Below are 14,611 nucleotides of genomic sequence, written 5' to 3'. Positions count from 1 at the left end.
TTTTGAACCAACAACATTGGTCCAAGTGGCCTCCATCGTTTTGTCCCCGCTCTCACGTGCTATCCTCCTATAATTTTATTCCATTATCCTGTTTTATTCCTGTGTAACAACATTAAAGTGAGCTCTGGCATAAATGGCCTATCCCGCTCGTCCGTAGCGTGGGCACGTTCTGGCTCCTGCACGTTCTCCACCGAGCGCCCGCGCGCCGTTTGGGAGCGCGCAGGACCCGTCCCTACAGCAGCGAGCAGCAGCGCATCCATCCTGCCGTGGAGCCGGGAGCGTGGAGCCGCGAGGAGCGCACACACAGAGCGACAGAAGATGGACGGAGTGGGATCGTTCGGAGCGGGCCGGACCGGGTCCACTATCGACCCGATTACCTTCGCCAAGCAGCCGCAGACCATCATCAGAGTGCTGTCCTGGGTGAGAGCGGGTTTTCATGGTACTGCCGTGTGTGTGTGTGTGTGCGGGGGGTGGGGGGGTCCTCTCTGTTGTCGTTGCTGCGCGAAACCAGTGACGTGTTTTCCCTGTAAATACAGGCTCGATAAATCCACCAAAAGCTGATAAGGATGCGGTGTAAATGGAGACATGAAATCAATGTTAATGCTGGGGGTGATTTACAGAAATGTGCTGTACAGGGTGTAACCAGGGCCTGGTGCTTATCTGACACCGTGACCAGTGATTTCACTACAGATGTGTGTGTTTGTGAGGTGTAAACGACCTCTCCTCACCTATTCTCTTTCCCTTTTTTTTTTTAACATGCCTCCTGCCAGTTTTTAACAAACACTGAGCAGCAGACTGGATTGTGCTGAAAATAAGAGAGGCACATCCATATTCACTCATCAGCATTCACGTTTCTGGGCAATTGTGCTACTTATTTACGGTCCCATTCACCTACCACTTCTTATTTATCATTTCACCTGTCGTTTACACTGCTAAGTCACAATTTTCAGCTCATGATTTTGCTGATTTACCCCTACACTGCCGTCGCCGTTCGTCACCCCACCTGTGATTGGTCCGCGATCGTCGTTACGCACGGAGGGCCACGAGAAGCTTCGTGCCCTGACGTTTCGTGTAGGCTAAACGCATCACCTCTGGGTGACACGGAGAAGGTCTTCCTCAGTGGTGCCAGGACCTCAAAAGGAAGACAGTGGATCGTATGCAATTAATGTCATCATCATCACGTGATTTTAAAGAATTTGACTGGATGCAGAGGTTGCCACGTCGCGTTAAGATACGCGCTGTGATGTACTTATGCAGAAAAAGCTGCCTCACTTTATAGCTGTGGCCACTCAAGATATCAACTCTGCTTGATATACGTTAAGGTAGCCCTGTGCTTCCAGCCCCATGTGGTACTTTCCACCACTGCAGTGGCAGTTTACAGAAGACAGTATACCAGGAATCTATTTCAGGAGGAGGGGGAAATGAATTCTTGTCTGTAGTGGGAATCCACAGTAAACAGGCAATTAGGTTAATGCCTTTTCCTTTCATTTGTTTGACAGAAAAAAAGTTATTCGACAGTTAGAAATCTCATAGCAGACCGCAGGGATTTTTTTTAATTAAGGAAGAAGCGAATCAAAATTTAGAACAGGCAGGTAAAAGGAGAAGCCAACCCTTAAAAAGACATATTGTTTTTAAGCAGCTTTTACTTTTTTATCACAACGTTTCACTAAAAGCACCCGAGTGTGCGTCTACTCAGATTAAATCCACACATGTGATTAGTTTAAAATGTGGACCTGACATTATTCCTTTGTGTGTCCCCTCCCCCTCTGTCATATGACCTACAAGCTCCCCCAGTGGGAGTGCATTTTTTCTTTGTGAGTGTGTGTGTGTCAGTCACATGGCCCTACTCTGCCATGAGTGTTAGTCAGCTGATCAACAGAGGGAAGAAGAAAGGCTGAAAATGAACTTGAGAAATTAAAGTTGGAGTTTATGGTAGTAGGTTAAGTGCAGTTACACACACACTGCCTCGGGACTGTGCGATTCTTTAGGGGAAGCGAAGCATCCACCTCTTCAGTCGGTCAGAGAGAATGAGGGGAAATTAGGCTAATGCCTTTTGGTTTGAGTACGCTCAGAGAGATGCTTTTGAGTAGTGTAGCCACAATCCCGCTTCCAGTGAGTCTGCGAGCAGTGTTTGTTTGCTGGAAAGACAGAAAACTGAAACAGTATCGCTTTAAATGGTGATCTGTTTTTGTTGTTTTCTTTAATCTAGCTCTTCCTTCCTGTCGCTCACTTTGTTCTGACTCTGACTCCACCCTCTACTTTCCCTTCAAACAACAGATATTTTCCTTGGTGGTCTTCGCCTCCATCGTGAATGAGGGTTATGTCAACATGGGCAGCGAGCGACTCCACTGCATCTTCAATAAGAACACAGACGCGTGCAACTACGGCGTGTTCGTGGGCCTGGTTGGCCTGCTGGCATGCTCCTTCTTCTTCCTGCTTGACTACAAGTTCTCCTCCATCAGCTCTGTTAAAGACAGGAAGAAGGCTGTAATGCTTGAGATCGGCTTCTCAGGTGAGGATGCGGACATGTGATGGGAGGTCTTGTTTGCAGACACAAGCAAACAGGGAAGGCACAGAGCATTTCTTGCAGGCTGTCCTGGTGTGTCTGAGTTATGGCAGCAACAGGAAGTGATTTGTTTTTAAAAGGTCTTGCTGTGAGAAGAAATGAAGGAATAAAACAAAATACATCATCACTAGTATATAATGCCAAACTGCGTAATGGGACTGTGCACTGGATGTTTTTGGAAAATGTATTTTTGATCTAAATGGCCACCTGGGCACTTCATTAGGTCCACCTTTGCATCTTATCTGCCAATCGCATGGCAGCAACTTAGAGCATTTATGCATGTAGACATGGTCAAGACGACCTGCTGAACTTTAAGCCTAGCATTAAAATGGGTAAGTGACTTTAAATGTGGCATTGGTTTTGATGTCAGGTATCTACTGGGAGTTTCCAGCACAATCATCTCTCGGGTTTATAGAGAATGGTAAAAAAAAAAAAAAAAAAAGAAGGAGGAAATATCCAGTAAACAGCAGTTCTCTGGGGGGGAAAATGCATTGTTGATGTCAGAGGTCAGAGGAGAATGACAAGACCGTTTTAAGGTATGTGTAAGAGCATCTCTTAATGCACACCACATCAAACCTTGAAGCAGATGGGCTACAGCAGCAGAAGACCACACTAGGTGCCGTTTCTGTCAGCTAAGAACAGGGAACGGAGGCAACAGTTTTCACGGGGTCACCAAATTTTGACAAGGAGATTGGAAAAACATTGCCTAGTTTCATGACTCCAACATGAAAGCATGGCACTCTCCTGCTTTGTGTCAACTGTTGTGTAACGGTGTGGGGGATATTTTCTTGGTACTCTTTGGGCCCCTTAGTACTAATTGAGCATTGTAAATGCCACAGCCTACTTGAATATTGGTGTTGATCATGTCCATAACTTTATGACCACAGCACACTGTTGAATCTGTGCCAGGTAGAGTTAGGGCAGTTCTGAAGAACAAATGGGGTCCAACATAGTACCAGCAAAGTGTACCTAAATAAGTTGGTTGATGAGTGTATGAAACCAATTATATACAGTGTGATACATGACTAGCATTGATTTCCTTGCTCAAATCAGAGCTGCACTTTGACAAATCACAGGCTAACCACTGAATGCCTAAATGGTCTGAAACTGAAGTGAGTGAACGAAGCCTGGAATCATGATTCAAAAGGCCGGAGTTCCCCAAAAATACCAAAAATGCTACAGATACCAGCTTGCTTCTTTATTTCAAATAACAATCAAAGGAATGAAACCTGTCACCTGAATTTAAGTTCTAAATAGTATTAAGGAGCATTTTATGTTTCTAAAAGGGAACAAAGAAGTGCTTCCAGCCAAAAAATTGGAGAAATCAACACCTACAGGTGTTCTTTCATCTATGTGGAACGCTAACGTTGAATAAACTATTAATTGCTCTGCTGATTTCTGACAGGTTTCTGGACCTTTCTATACTTTGTAAGTTTCTGCTTCCTCGCCAATCAGTGGTCTCGGACCAGAGCTGAAGAGCTGCCACTCAACCAAGGAGCAGATGCCGCTCGGGCAGCAATCGCCTTCTCTTTCTTCTCCATAATCACCTGGGTAAGCCCCTCCAACCACCTAATAGCAAAACCACCTTTAACCCCAAGAGCTGAGGCTGGAAATCTTTCTATCTGAGTTGATTCCATGTCTAAAGTTAATTATGAAACTCCAGCAGCAACTGGCCTTATGAGGCATTGATGGACGTATTTATTGAGACTTTGGATGTCTGCGAGACTTTCAAAAAGTTTCTCTCTTTTTTTTTTTATTGTAATAGCTTTACTGATTTTCCTAAATGCTACCTCTGACATTGCCTTTATAAAATATAAATAAAAACTAATTATAAGTTACAAAACTGTAATAACTGCCTGGCTCACAGTATACCAAAACCTGCTAAAGCACTTCTGTGATTAGCGCATACTGCAGTGTAGCTAGTTTAAGTCTAACTATAGAAATGTTATTTGTTTTAAGGCTTTTCTTTTGGACTCTCTCTTGGCTTCTTCTTGAAGTTTTATTGGTTGCCATGATGGGCTGTTTTGTTAGCTGTAAACTCAGTTCACTATTTTCCCCTCTTCTTTCTGACATTTTGTTGGCACAGACAAGCTAGCTAGCTTGTATAACTAGCTAGGAATACCTCACACTGAGTCTCAGACTCACTTTTCCTCTCTGTGGCCCTTTTCCCGGTCCTCCAGGCTGGTCTAACAGTGCGTGCGGTCCAGAAGTATCTGCTCGGCACAGACATGACACTGTTCACCACCGAGCACATGGACGGTGGCGCACCCACCCAGCCATACCCCTCCAACTCTCCGGGAGGCGGCGGCACCACCATCGAGACCACGGAGACCTACCAGAGCCCACCATTCACCGAAAACAACGCAGCACCCACATACCAGGTTCCCATTTACTAGAAAGGATAGACCTGGTGATGGTGGTAGAAGACGAAGAAGACGACAGGGGAGAGGGATGCAGATAAGAGGAAACTGCTTTCTGTGATGTTACACGTGCAGTTGTTTATGTTGATCCGGGCTGAGTTTTCAGTAAGCGTTGAATTAGCGGCCTCTGATTCCTCATTTCTTCCTCTTGGTACCTTTTCCTTCCCGAACATTCCAGTTTTATCGTCACTTTTGTACGCCTCTCTGTGGAGCAAGGCCACAGCACAGGTACGAGAGCTGATAAATCAAAAAGAAAAACAAGTGGAGGAAATGCAGAGCAGGAGGCCACTTTTGCCGACTTCAAACGCATTATGACAAAAATAAGTAAGAAAAAAAAGTGATCAACAAGTCAGTGACTCCACCACAACAAAGCAGTATTAGATCCCTAAAAATAGTGCAGGAGGCACTCGCATCCAGAGAGCACCCTTGTCTTATTCTTTTCATTTATTCCAAATCCCCTTTCATGCCAAACACTGCAGGGAATCGTTTTTCTTTTTCTTTTTTTTGGTTGTTGTTTTTCTTTTTTAGCTAGAGTCTGGTCTTTCCTCGTATGTTCCCTGCTGCAGTTAGAAACCATCATCTGCATTAAATCTGCATGTTTCCAAACTTAGAGATCAACTAAGTGCCATACTGTACTGTGTGTTTCAGACAGTGACTTAATTTAGTAGTTTTCCACATGCTGTAAAGAAAAGAAAAACAAAACAAACAAAAAAAAAAAAACACAACGGCAATGTTTTTGTGACCAAGTGCAATATTTCACATTCTTATGTAAGTAGGTAGATGCAGTACTGTAGGTAAACTAGTTTAGGTCAATTTCAGGTGCTGTCTCAAATCACATGCAATTCTTTGGATTGTGCTGATAAGTCTCGACGATCTGACCACCCTGGTGACGTTTTGCAGGAAATGGAAGTTGTATCAGATGATCAAAGCGCTCCAGAGAGAGAGAGAAAGAGGGAATTTCTCTTCCATGGGAGCTGAGCTATTATATATATAATTAGAGAAGTTCAAATTGTGCTATATCATCCTTTCCAGACATGTTTTAGTCTCCCTTAATGAAGTCTATCGCACATTTTAAAGCAAACGGCACTCACGGTGCAAAATATAAATGGTACAGTGTCACCCTGACTGAGCCGGTGTGATTTTGGGGTCAGCCTGATTACACTTCAAATTCAGTGTGGAAACCTTCATCCTTATTGAATCACCATTCAATCTGGTATATTTCTGTACCTGGCATGAATGGATTATTAAATGGACATAATGGGCTCCTGCACTGGAAGTGATTATTAAACCTGGAAAGTCAGTTACATGACTATTAAAAACACACACACACACACAAACTGATCAGGAGTTTGGGGGGAGGGTGGGGGCTTTTACAGGCTGTGCCCAGGGGGCCTTTGTCTCACAATCAATCCACGGTGCCAGGGAATGTATTCAGTGTGTTATTTGAGACAGCGCCCTGTGCTGACTGCTGTGTGTACAAAAATCAGGAGAGTGGGAGATATTCTGGGTAAATTATGTAGGTCCGTTTATGTTTACGTTTTAGAAGCTGCCAAACTGCCCTGTGTTCTTATTGCTGTCTTCTGATTACCACGTTACTACTACGTTACTACTATGTTGTTAATAGGATCTTCTGGAGGGTGGGGGGCAAAAGAAAGAATACAGTTGGGAGGTGTTACAGATCGCTCGCTGGCTAATTCATTGATCCTGCAATCCTGCCATATTAAGGAGAGAGCGGCGGGTTGGGGTGTAATAATTAGTTGCCATGACGACAGGGTTGTGTGGATGTTGGTCACCAGGGGCCCTGATGTAGATAGTACCCATGCCAACCATGTCGGTGTGTAGCGGTGTCTGTGCTGTGCTTCGCGTGCACGCTCTCATCAGTGAATCTGTGGTGTTGTGTGGTGTGTGTGCGACCGTGCGAGTGTGTCCACGTGCACCATCATCGTGCACGAGGGACGTGTAAGTCTGCACGCTTGTGTCCAAAGCCGTGAGTGTGTGCAGTCAGTTGGGTTCTGTGCTGCATCAAAGTTTGTTTTTTCTTTAACGTGCATTTATCAGAGAGTGGGAATCACGAGCGTGCTATGATATTTAATCATTTTGCCTCAGTAAAAACACTATTTAACCTCAGTGTCACTGCTAAGGTATACATAATGCAAAGCAAATTAACTGGGCCAAATCTAAAAGAATTCTAGTTAAAGTGACACACATGACCAGTCGAAAGCCTTGCTTGCTGTTCTAATAGATCCAGTGTAAATGGTTATCTCTGCTGCGGCAGGACAACTGAAGCAATCGTCATAATAAGGAAAGAAAGTTGTTTGTTATATATCGAATGCTGTGTCACTCCGACTCTGATAGGATGTTTTAGAAAGACTGGCAGCATCGGTGAAGCTGACAGGATCATTTTATATGTTTGTAACCGCAAATGTATCCATACTTTAAATTACCTTTCTGATTCCTCAGTTGTAGTTTTGCTCAAGTGTGTACACACATTTAAAAAAAACAAACTTAAAGTATTATTAAAAATCCAGATCCGGCCCCTGATTTCAGGGACTGGAGCTACAGGAAGCCAACAGACTGAAAATGTTAACTACTGTAGATATGTAGTTATAGAAAAAAAACTCTTATTCTGCAATAATAGAATTTCTGTGTGTCCTCAGTTCCAGCACTCAAATGAATAACACTGATCTACCTGTGATCTTTAAAACAAACCCAGTTTTACTCACCTCGCCGTCTGTCAGCGAGTGTTAAGTTAAGCATGTCTTTAAAACCGTGGGATAATCCAACAGTCCTGTCTTTCAGAGTTTTATTTTGGGACAGGGTGCAACGCCACTGGCTGCTGGACTACAGCTAGAATAGGGGACAGGAGTTAAGTCTATTTGTAAGAGTTAAAGGACTACACTTTGTGTTTTAGCCCACCAGCTGCAAATTCTGCACAGATCCCCTACTTTTCACACGGGCTGGTCTTAGTTTATTTGGAAATGCTTTGAATATGTTCTCACAGACTCCAGCTTGGTTTACGTGTTGTTTGTTTTTTCAGATTTAACTGTTAAGGACGCCGGCTTACCATAAACCACAACCTGCTAATAAATAAAAACTTTGAAAGAATATTTAATCATAAATATAGTTTTTTTTAATACTATTTTTGACACCATTTTTCTAGAGGAGACATTTGACATAGTTGAAAGCAGCTTTGTTGCTGGTGGAGTCTGCCATTGCCATTCTGAGAAATCAGATTTAACCCTCTGGTTTCTATCTGGCCATTTTTGGCCACTTCACTTTTCGGTTTTCAACCATTTTTGTTCTGTTAATGCAAATGGAATGAAACTTTCCAAAGGTGTGTATTTTATTAAAATTTTTTATTTTTCAACATCAGCTCCTTAATAATGTCAATAATATTCACTATACACCAAATTGTTCCCATTTTACTGATTGTGGCCATTTTTGGCCAATTGAAACCCATTATAACCACCTTTTTTGATTCCTTGTTACTGGCAGTACTATATCATTCGATTTAGGTAAAATTGCTTTCATTCTAAACTCAACACATGAAAATTGTAGTTTTTAATGTTTTTCACCAAATGACATCCTTGGCCCATTTTGTGCCAAGCAAGCAATTTCATGTAATATTCTTGGTTTCCACTAGGGGCGTTTGATGGGTTACCACATTCCAATGGACCAATATAATGAAACAATTTTGACATAGGTTTGATCTTAAGGATCTGATAGTTTGTGTTTGTGCATGACATTGCAGCACAAACATGTATTTGCAAGATAGACTGGAATAAATAATGACGCATCAAACATTACATAGGCTGCAGTGAATTCCTGTGGATGCAGGATATTGAGCTTTGAGGTTCCCAGTCAAACTTAGCTTTGAAGCACATGTGAAAAGCACTTTTACTCTTGTATTTTTCATAAAAAGAGACCATACCCAAAATATTAACTCTAGAAACAAAAACAAAAACAAAAAAAAACCCCAATCACAGGACATTTTGCACAGTTCAAACCTGCAGCTGCAGCGCAAACAACAACAAACACTGTTTGTAAACGTGTCCTGGAGTTTATGCAGGTGCAGACGTTGCTACTGCTGTAAGTAAACCTAACAGCTTCCAGACCATTTATTCTGGCAATATGGCAAGAAGGTGGGAGTGTCCCCCCCCCCCCAAGAGGGACAAAGGGACCCCCTGATGATCCTCTAATCGCCTGAGCCAAGGTGTGAAACTGGGTGTGAACTCTGGCTGATTGGGAACCACACCCAGTTCAAAGCGTATAATATCTAAATTTTAATTATATTTTGGTTTTCATGACTAGGACTGGTGCTAATTTAAAAAATCAAGTCAATGAAAGTAGAAAAATGTTTTAATATATATGAATTTTATAGTATTTTGAAAACGTAAACATGGGTGGTCATTTTTGGCCACGAACAAAATGAGAGGGATTTTTTTTGTTTTTCTGTCACTGCACAAAAAACCAAAGATACATAAAACTCATTGATACTTTTAATTATTGCTATGCATCTAACCTCCATCATGGTTAGAAAATAAATCAGTTTGCATGTATTATTTAGAAAAAAAATGGGGATTTTATGCTTTTATCCCTTTATCCCTTTGTAAATCATTAAAATTATGTAATTTAACTGGTATTTAAAGGGTTAAAAGTCTGGATTTGAATTAAATTTTGGTCTTGATGAACAGCGCTGATACTAATCTAAAACATCAAGTCAATGAAAGTAGAAAAATGTTTTAATATATATGAATTTTATAGTATTTTGAAAACGTAAACATGGGTGGCCATTTTTGGCCACGAACAAAATGAGAGGGTTTTTTTGTTTTTCTGTCACAGCACAAAAAACCAAAGATACATAAAACTCATTGATACTTTTAATTATTGCTATGCATCTAACCTCCATCATGGTTAGAAAATAAATCAGTTTGCATGTATTATTTAGAAAAAAAATGGGGATTTTATGCTTTTATCCCTTTATCCCTTTATCCCTTTGTAAATCATTAAAATTATGTAATTTAACTGGTATTTAAAGGGTTAAAAGTCTGGATTTGAATTAAATTTTTTGTCTTGATGAACAGCACTGATACTAATCTAAAAAATCAAGTCAATGAAAGTAGAAAAATGTTTTAATATATATGAATTTTATAGTATTTTGAAAACGTAAACATGGGTGGTCATTTTTGGCCACGAACAAAATGAGAGGGATTTTTTTTGTTTTTCTGTCACTGCACAAAAAACCAAAGATACATAAAACTCATTGATACTTTTAATTATTGCTATGCATCTAACCTCCATCATGGTTAGAAAATAAATCAGTTTGCATGTATTATTTAGAAAAAAAATGGGGATTTTATGCTTTTATCCCTTTGTAAATCATTAAAATTATGTAATTTAACTGTGATTTAAAGGGTTAAAAGTCTGGATTTGAATTAAATTTTGGTCTTGATGAACAGCGCTGATACTAATCTAAAAAAATCATGTCAAAAAAAGTGGAAATTTTTCTTAATATATATGAATTTTATAGCATTTTGTAAATGTAAACAGGGGGTGGCCATTTTTGGAAGTTTTTATGTTTTTCTGTCACTGCACAAAAAAACAAAGATGTATAAAAGTCATTGATACTTTTAATTATTGTTATACATCTAACCTCCATCATGGTTAGAAAGTAAATCAGATGGCATGTTTTATTTGGAAAAAAATTGGGGTTTTGTGATTTTTTTCCATTTATGAGTTCCTAGGATTATGTGATCTAACTGGTATTTAAAGGGTTAAAATTATGAATTTGAATGAAATTTTGATTTTCATGAACAGCACTGGTACTAATCTAAAAAATCATGTCAAAAAAAGTGGGAATTTTTCTTAATATATATGAATTTTATAGCATTTTGTAAACGTAAACAAGGGGTGGCCATTTTTGGCCACAAACAAGCTGAGAGGAAGTTTTTATGTTTTTCTGTCACTGCACAAAAAAACAAAGATGTATAAAAGTCATTGATACTTTTAATTATTGTTATACATCTAACCTCCATCATGGTTAGAAAGTAAATCAGATGGCATGTTTTATTTGGAAAAAAATTGGGGTTTTGTGATTTTTTCCATTTATGAGTTCCTAGGATTATGTGATCTAACTGGTATTTAAAGGGTTAAAATTATGAATTTGAATGAAATTTTGATTTTCATGAACAGCACTGGTACTAATCTAAAAAATCATGTAAAAAAAAAGTGGGAATTTTTCTTAATATATATGAATTTTATAGCATTTTGTAAACGTAAACAAGGGGTGGCCATTTTTGGCCACAAACAAGCTGAGAGGAAGTTTTTATGTTTTCTGTCACTGCACAAAAAAAACAAAGATGTATAAAAGTCATTGATACTTTTAATTATTGTTATACATCTAACCTCCATCATGGTTAGAAAGTAAATCAGATGGCATGTTTTATTTGGAAAAAAATTGGGGTTTTGTGATTTTTTCCATTTATGAGTTCCTAGGATTATGTGATCTAACTGGTATTTAAAGGGTTAAAATTATGAATTTGAATGAAATTTTGATTTTCATGAACAGCACTGGTACTAATCTAAAAAATCATGTAAAAAAAAGTGGGAATTTTTCTTAATATATATGAATTTTATAGCATTTTGTAAACGTAAACAAGGGGTGGCCATTTTTGGCCACAAACAAGCTGAGAGGAAGTTTTTATGTTTTTCTGTCACTGCACAAAAAAACAAAGATGTATAAAAGTCATTGATACTTTTAATTATTGTTATACATCTAACCTCCATCATGGTTAGAAAGTAAATCAGATGGCATGTTTTATTTGGAAAAAAATTGGGGTTTTGTGATTTTTTCCATTTATGAGTTCCTAGGATTATGTGATCTAACTGGTATTTAAAGGGTTAAAATTATGAATTTGAATGAAATTTTGATTTTCATGAACAGCACTGGTACTAATCTAAAAAATCATGTAAAAAAAAGTGGGAATTTTTCTTAATATATATGAATTTTATAGCATTTTGTAAACGTAAACAAGGGGTGGCCATTTTTGGCCACAAACAAGCTGAGAGGGTAGTGATTTTGATGGAATCCAGAGGGTTAAGCAGCTATGGATAAAGTTTAAGTTCAGTTTATGGCATGAGTTTTGAAAATAGTCTGTCGTTATGTGTCAGAAAGCACCGATGTAGTCCTTTAAGTCTTCAGTGTTGCCGGGATGGTAGTGAACAGATAACTGTGGTTGGGTGAGAGGTGCTGCTGGGGTGTTACTGGGTAGATTGGGTTGCTGTCAGGTCAGGTTGTATTGATGTTCTCAGTGCTTCAGTCTCTTCTTCAGTCACTGTGGTAGATAATAATAATAATAATACAAGCATTCTCTGTGTTTTGTGCTCTGGCCCATGTACACCACCGTGGTATTGGTTTGATTGTAAAATTCAGTATGTTATTGAAGTAAATGAAATTATTGTGTGATGCTGTTCAGGGTCTGATGTGTCCACTACTACAGAAAATTTAAAAAACAACAACAAATAAATACATTTATGTCGATAATGCATATTTATAACTAGAAAGCACTCTCTGTTGGAAATACTTTGTCCAATCACTCTTAAAGGGGCTAAAATCAGTCGTTCGTGCCATTAATCTGTTAGACCGAGGTCGTAAAGAAGGCATGTCATATAGTACAATACGTTGCATGGATACATCAACCAAGAATTCAAGTGAACATTGATTTTATGGCGTGTTACCCCTTAAACGTTTCTTCTGAGTTGCTTCTTCCTTTCCTGAAGGTGTTTGACCTCTTCAGTGTAAAAATGCGTGTACAGAGATGTGTATCACTGTCTATTACCTGAATGTCTCTGGACTGCAGTCTGACCATCACTCCAATAAAAAAGAAACCATGTTCTGGACTGGCTGTTTGTGTCCCTGGGTTTTGTGGGTGAGGACCTGTGACTTGGGCTCCTTAGGGACTAAGTAAAGCGCTATACAAATACAGGCCATTTACCATTTACTTTATTTTATTTTCCATATACACACTGTTTCCCTGGGCTTTCCAAAGCTTTAGAGAATGGAAGCTGTGCCAACCCATACACTTCTTCAATAAGAAAGCTCTAATTGTGCACCAGATAACTTAACTTTAGAGGGAAATCATTCACAGGTGGATACAAGTACCACAATTGGTACAAAACCTGCTATATTATTGCTTTTCTGATATCCAGAGGTGTGGACTCAAGTCACATGACTTGGACTCGAGTCAGACTCGAGTCATTAATTTTATGACTTTAGACTTGAAAAAATGTTCTAAGACTTGTGACTTGACTTGGACTTTTACACCAATGACCTGGGACTTCAATTGGACTTGAAACGGTTTACTTGAAAAGACTTGATATTTCACCCCAAATATAAAATTTAACACGCATATTACATAGAAAGTGTGCACCGTTAATTCAATTCATTCATTCATTTATTCAAACCACTCTCCATACGTATGCGTGAGCTGTAGCACAGCCAATCAAATTAACCAGATTTTTTTTTAAAAGAAAAAAAAAAACCCGCTCAAAAATGTTATTTTTTTCAGGTACATAAACTATGAAGTAGTCAACAAAAAACCGAAACGCAATATGCAAAACATGCAAGAAGAGAATTACAGACAGAGATGGAACAACTTCAACTTTCTCCGACAGTTGAAGTTGCATAAAGAACGGTAGGTGGTGCTTCTCTTTTGCTACGATGAGATAGCTGACTTCATCTAACTAGCAAATGTTGTCCAGGCTCCGTTGGTGATACAGTTTTTGTTAATGTGTATGATATTTTTGTCATGCGATTTTAAAGCCGGCCCTACAAGCGCATCCAAGAATAACATGCAGCTTATCTCAGAACTGTTGGTGAAAATTATTCTTGGAGCTAAGTTTAATTGAGCTGCATTTTATAGAGGTGCAATTTCACAATTTCTGTATATTTTCTAAGTTCACTATTTTGTCATGTGTTGAGAAAAACAAAGATTTAAAAATTACATGGTCTAATATTTACATTTAGCATATAACTGCAACATTCTTTTTTAGTTTTTTTTTAAAGACTCAAAAGGACTTGAAATTCAAAGTTTCAGACTTGTGACTTTACTCGGACTTTTACACCAGTGACTTGAGACTCGACTCTGACTTGCCTGACATTACTTGAGACTTGACTTGAGACTTGCAAAACAATGACTTGGTCCCACCTCTGCTGATATCCATTTTCAGTATAGTTAGACTTGCACTGCACTTGTTTTTTATGTGATCTTGGTGTCAAATCAAACATGAAGACGTTTTTTGTTTGTGATTAAATAATGTGCCATCATGTGTGTGGGGTGTAGTTACCCAACTGTTACTCATGGCCCACAAAGATCTTACAGTGGTTCAGTGCGTGCAGTCTACTATTCAGATGGTCAGCGGTTCATTCCCCAGCTCTATCATCCATATACTGAAGTGTCCTTGGGCAAAATACAGCAAGCTAAATATTGGAACCACAATAGCACTACGATTCATAAAACTAAGGGTTAAAAGGTCATTCGTGAGCCTGCACAGCACTGTGTCAGCAGACCACTGGAGCAATATAATGAAAAATGGTTAAAAACAACAAACTGCCATCAAGTCAAAC

General features: G+C 39.3%; 1 protein-coding gene across 1 annotated transcript; it reads left to right on the top strand.

The window, feature by feature from the left end:
- The first annotated feature begins 198 nt into the window (after positions 1–198).
- syngr3a (synaptogyrin 3a) lies at positions 199–8,801 on the top strand. Its single transcript, XM_085156271.1, has 4 exons — positions 199–420; positions 2,278–2,512; positions 3,972–4,117; positions 4,747–8,801. Exons 1-4 carry the CDS (start codon positions 319–321, stop codon positions 4,960–4,962), a joined length of 699 nt encoding a protein of 232 aa, XP_085012397.1. The 5' UTR covers positions 199–318; the 3' UTR covers positions 4,963–8,801.
- The last annotated feature ends 5,810 nt before the right edge of the window (positions 8,802–14,611 follow it).

The sequence above is a fragment of the Neolamprologus multifasciatus genome, chromosome 4 (genome assembly GCF_963576455.1).
Source record: "Neolamprologus multifasciatus chromosome 4, fNeoMul1.2, whole genome shotgun sequence".
Taxonomy (NCBI): Eukaryota; Metazoa; Chordata; class Actinopteri; order Cichliformes; family Cichlidae; genus Neolamprologus; species Neolamprologus multifasciatus.
The sequence above is the reverse complement of the archived record's forward strand: the minus strand, read 5'-3'. Positions and strand labels throughout refer to the sequence as shown.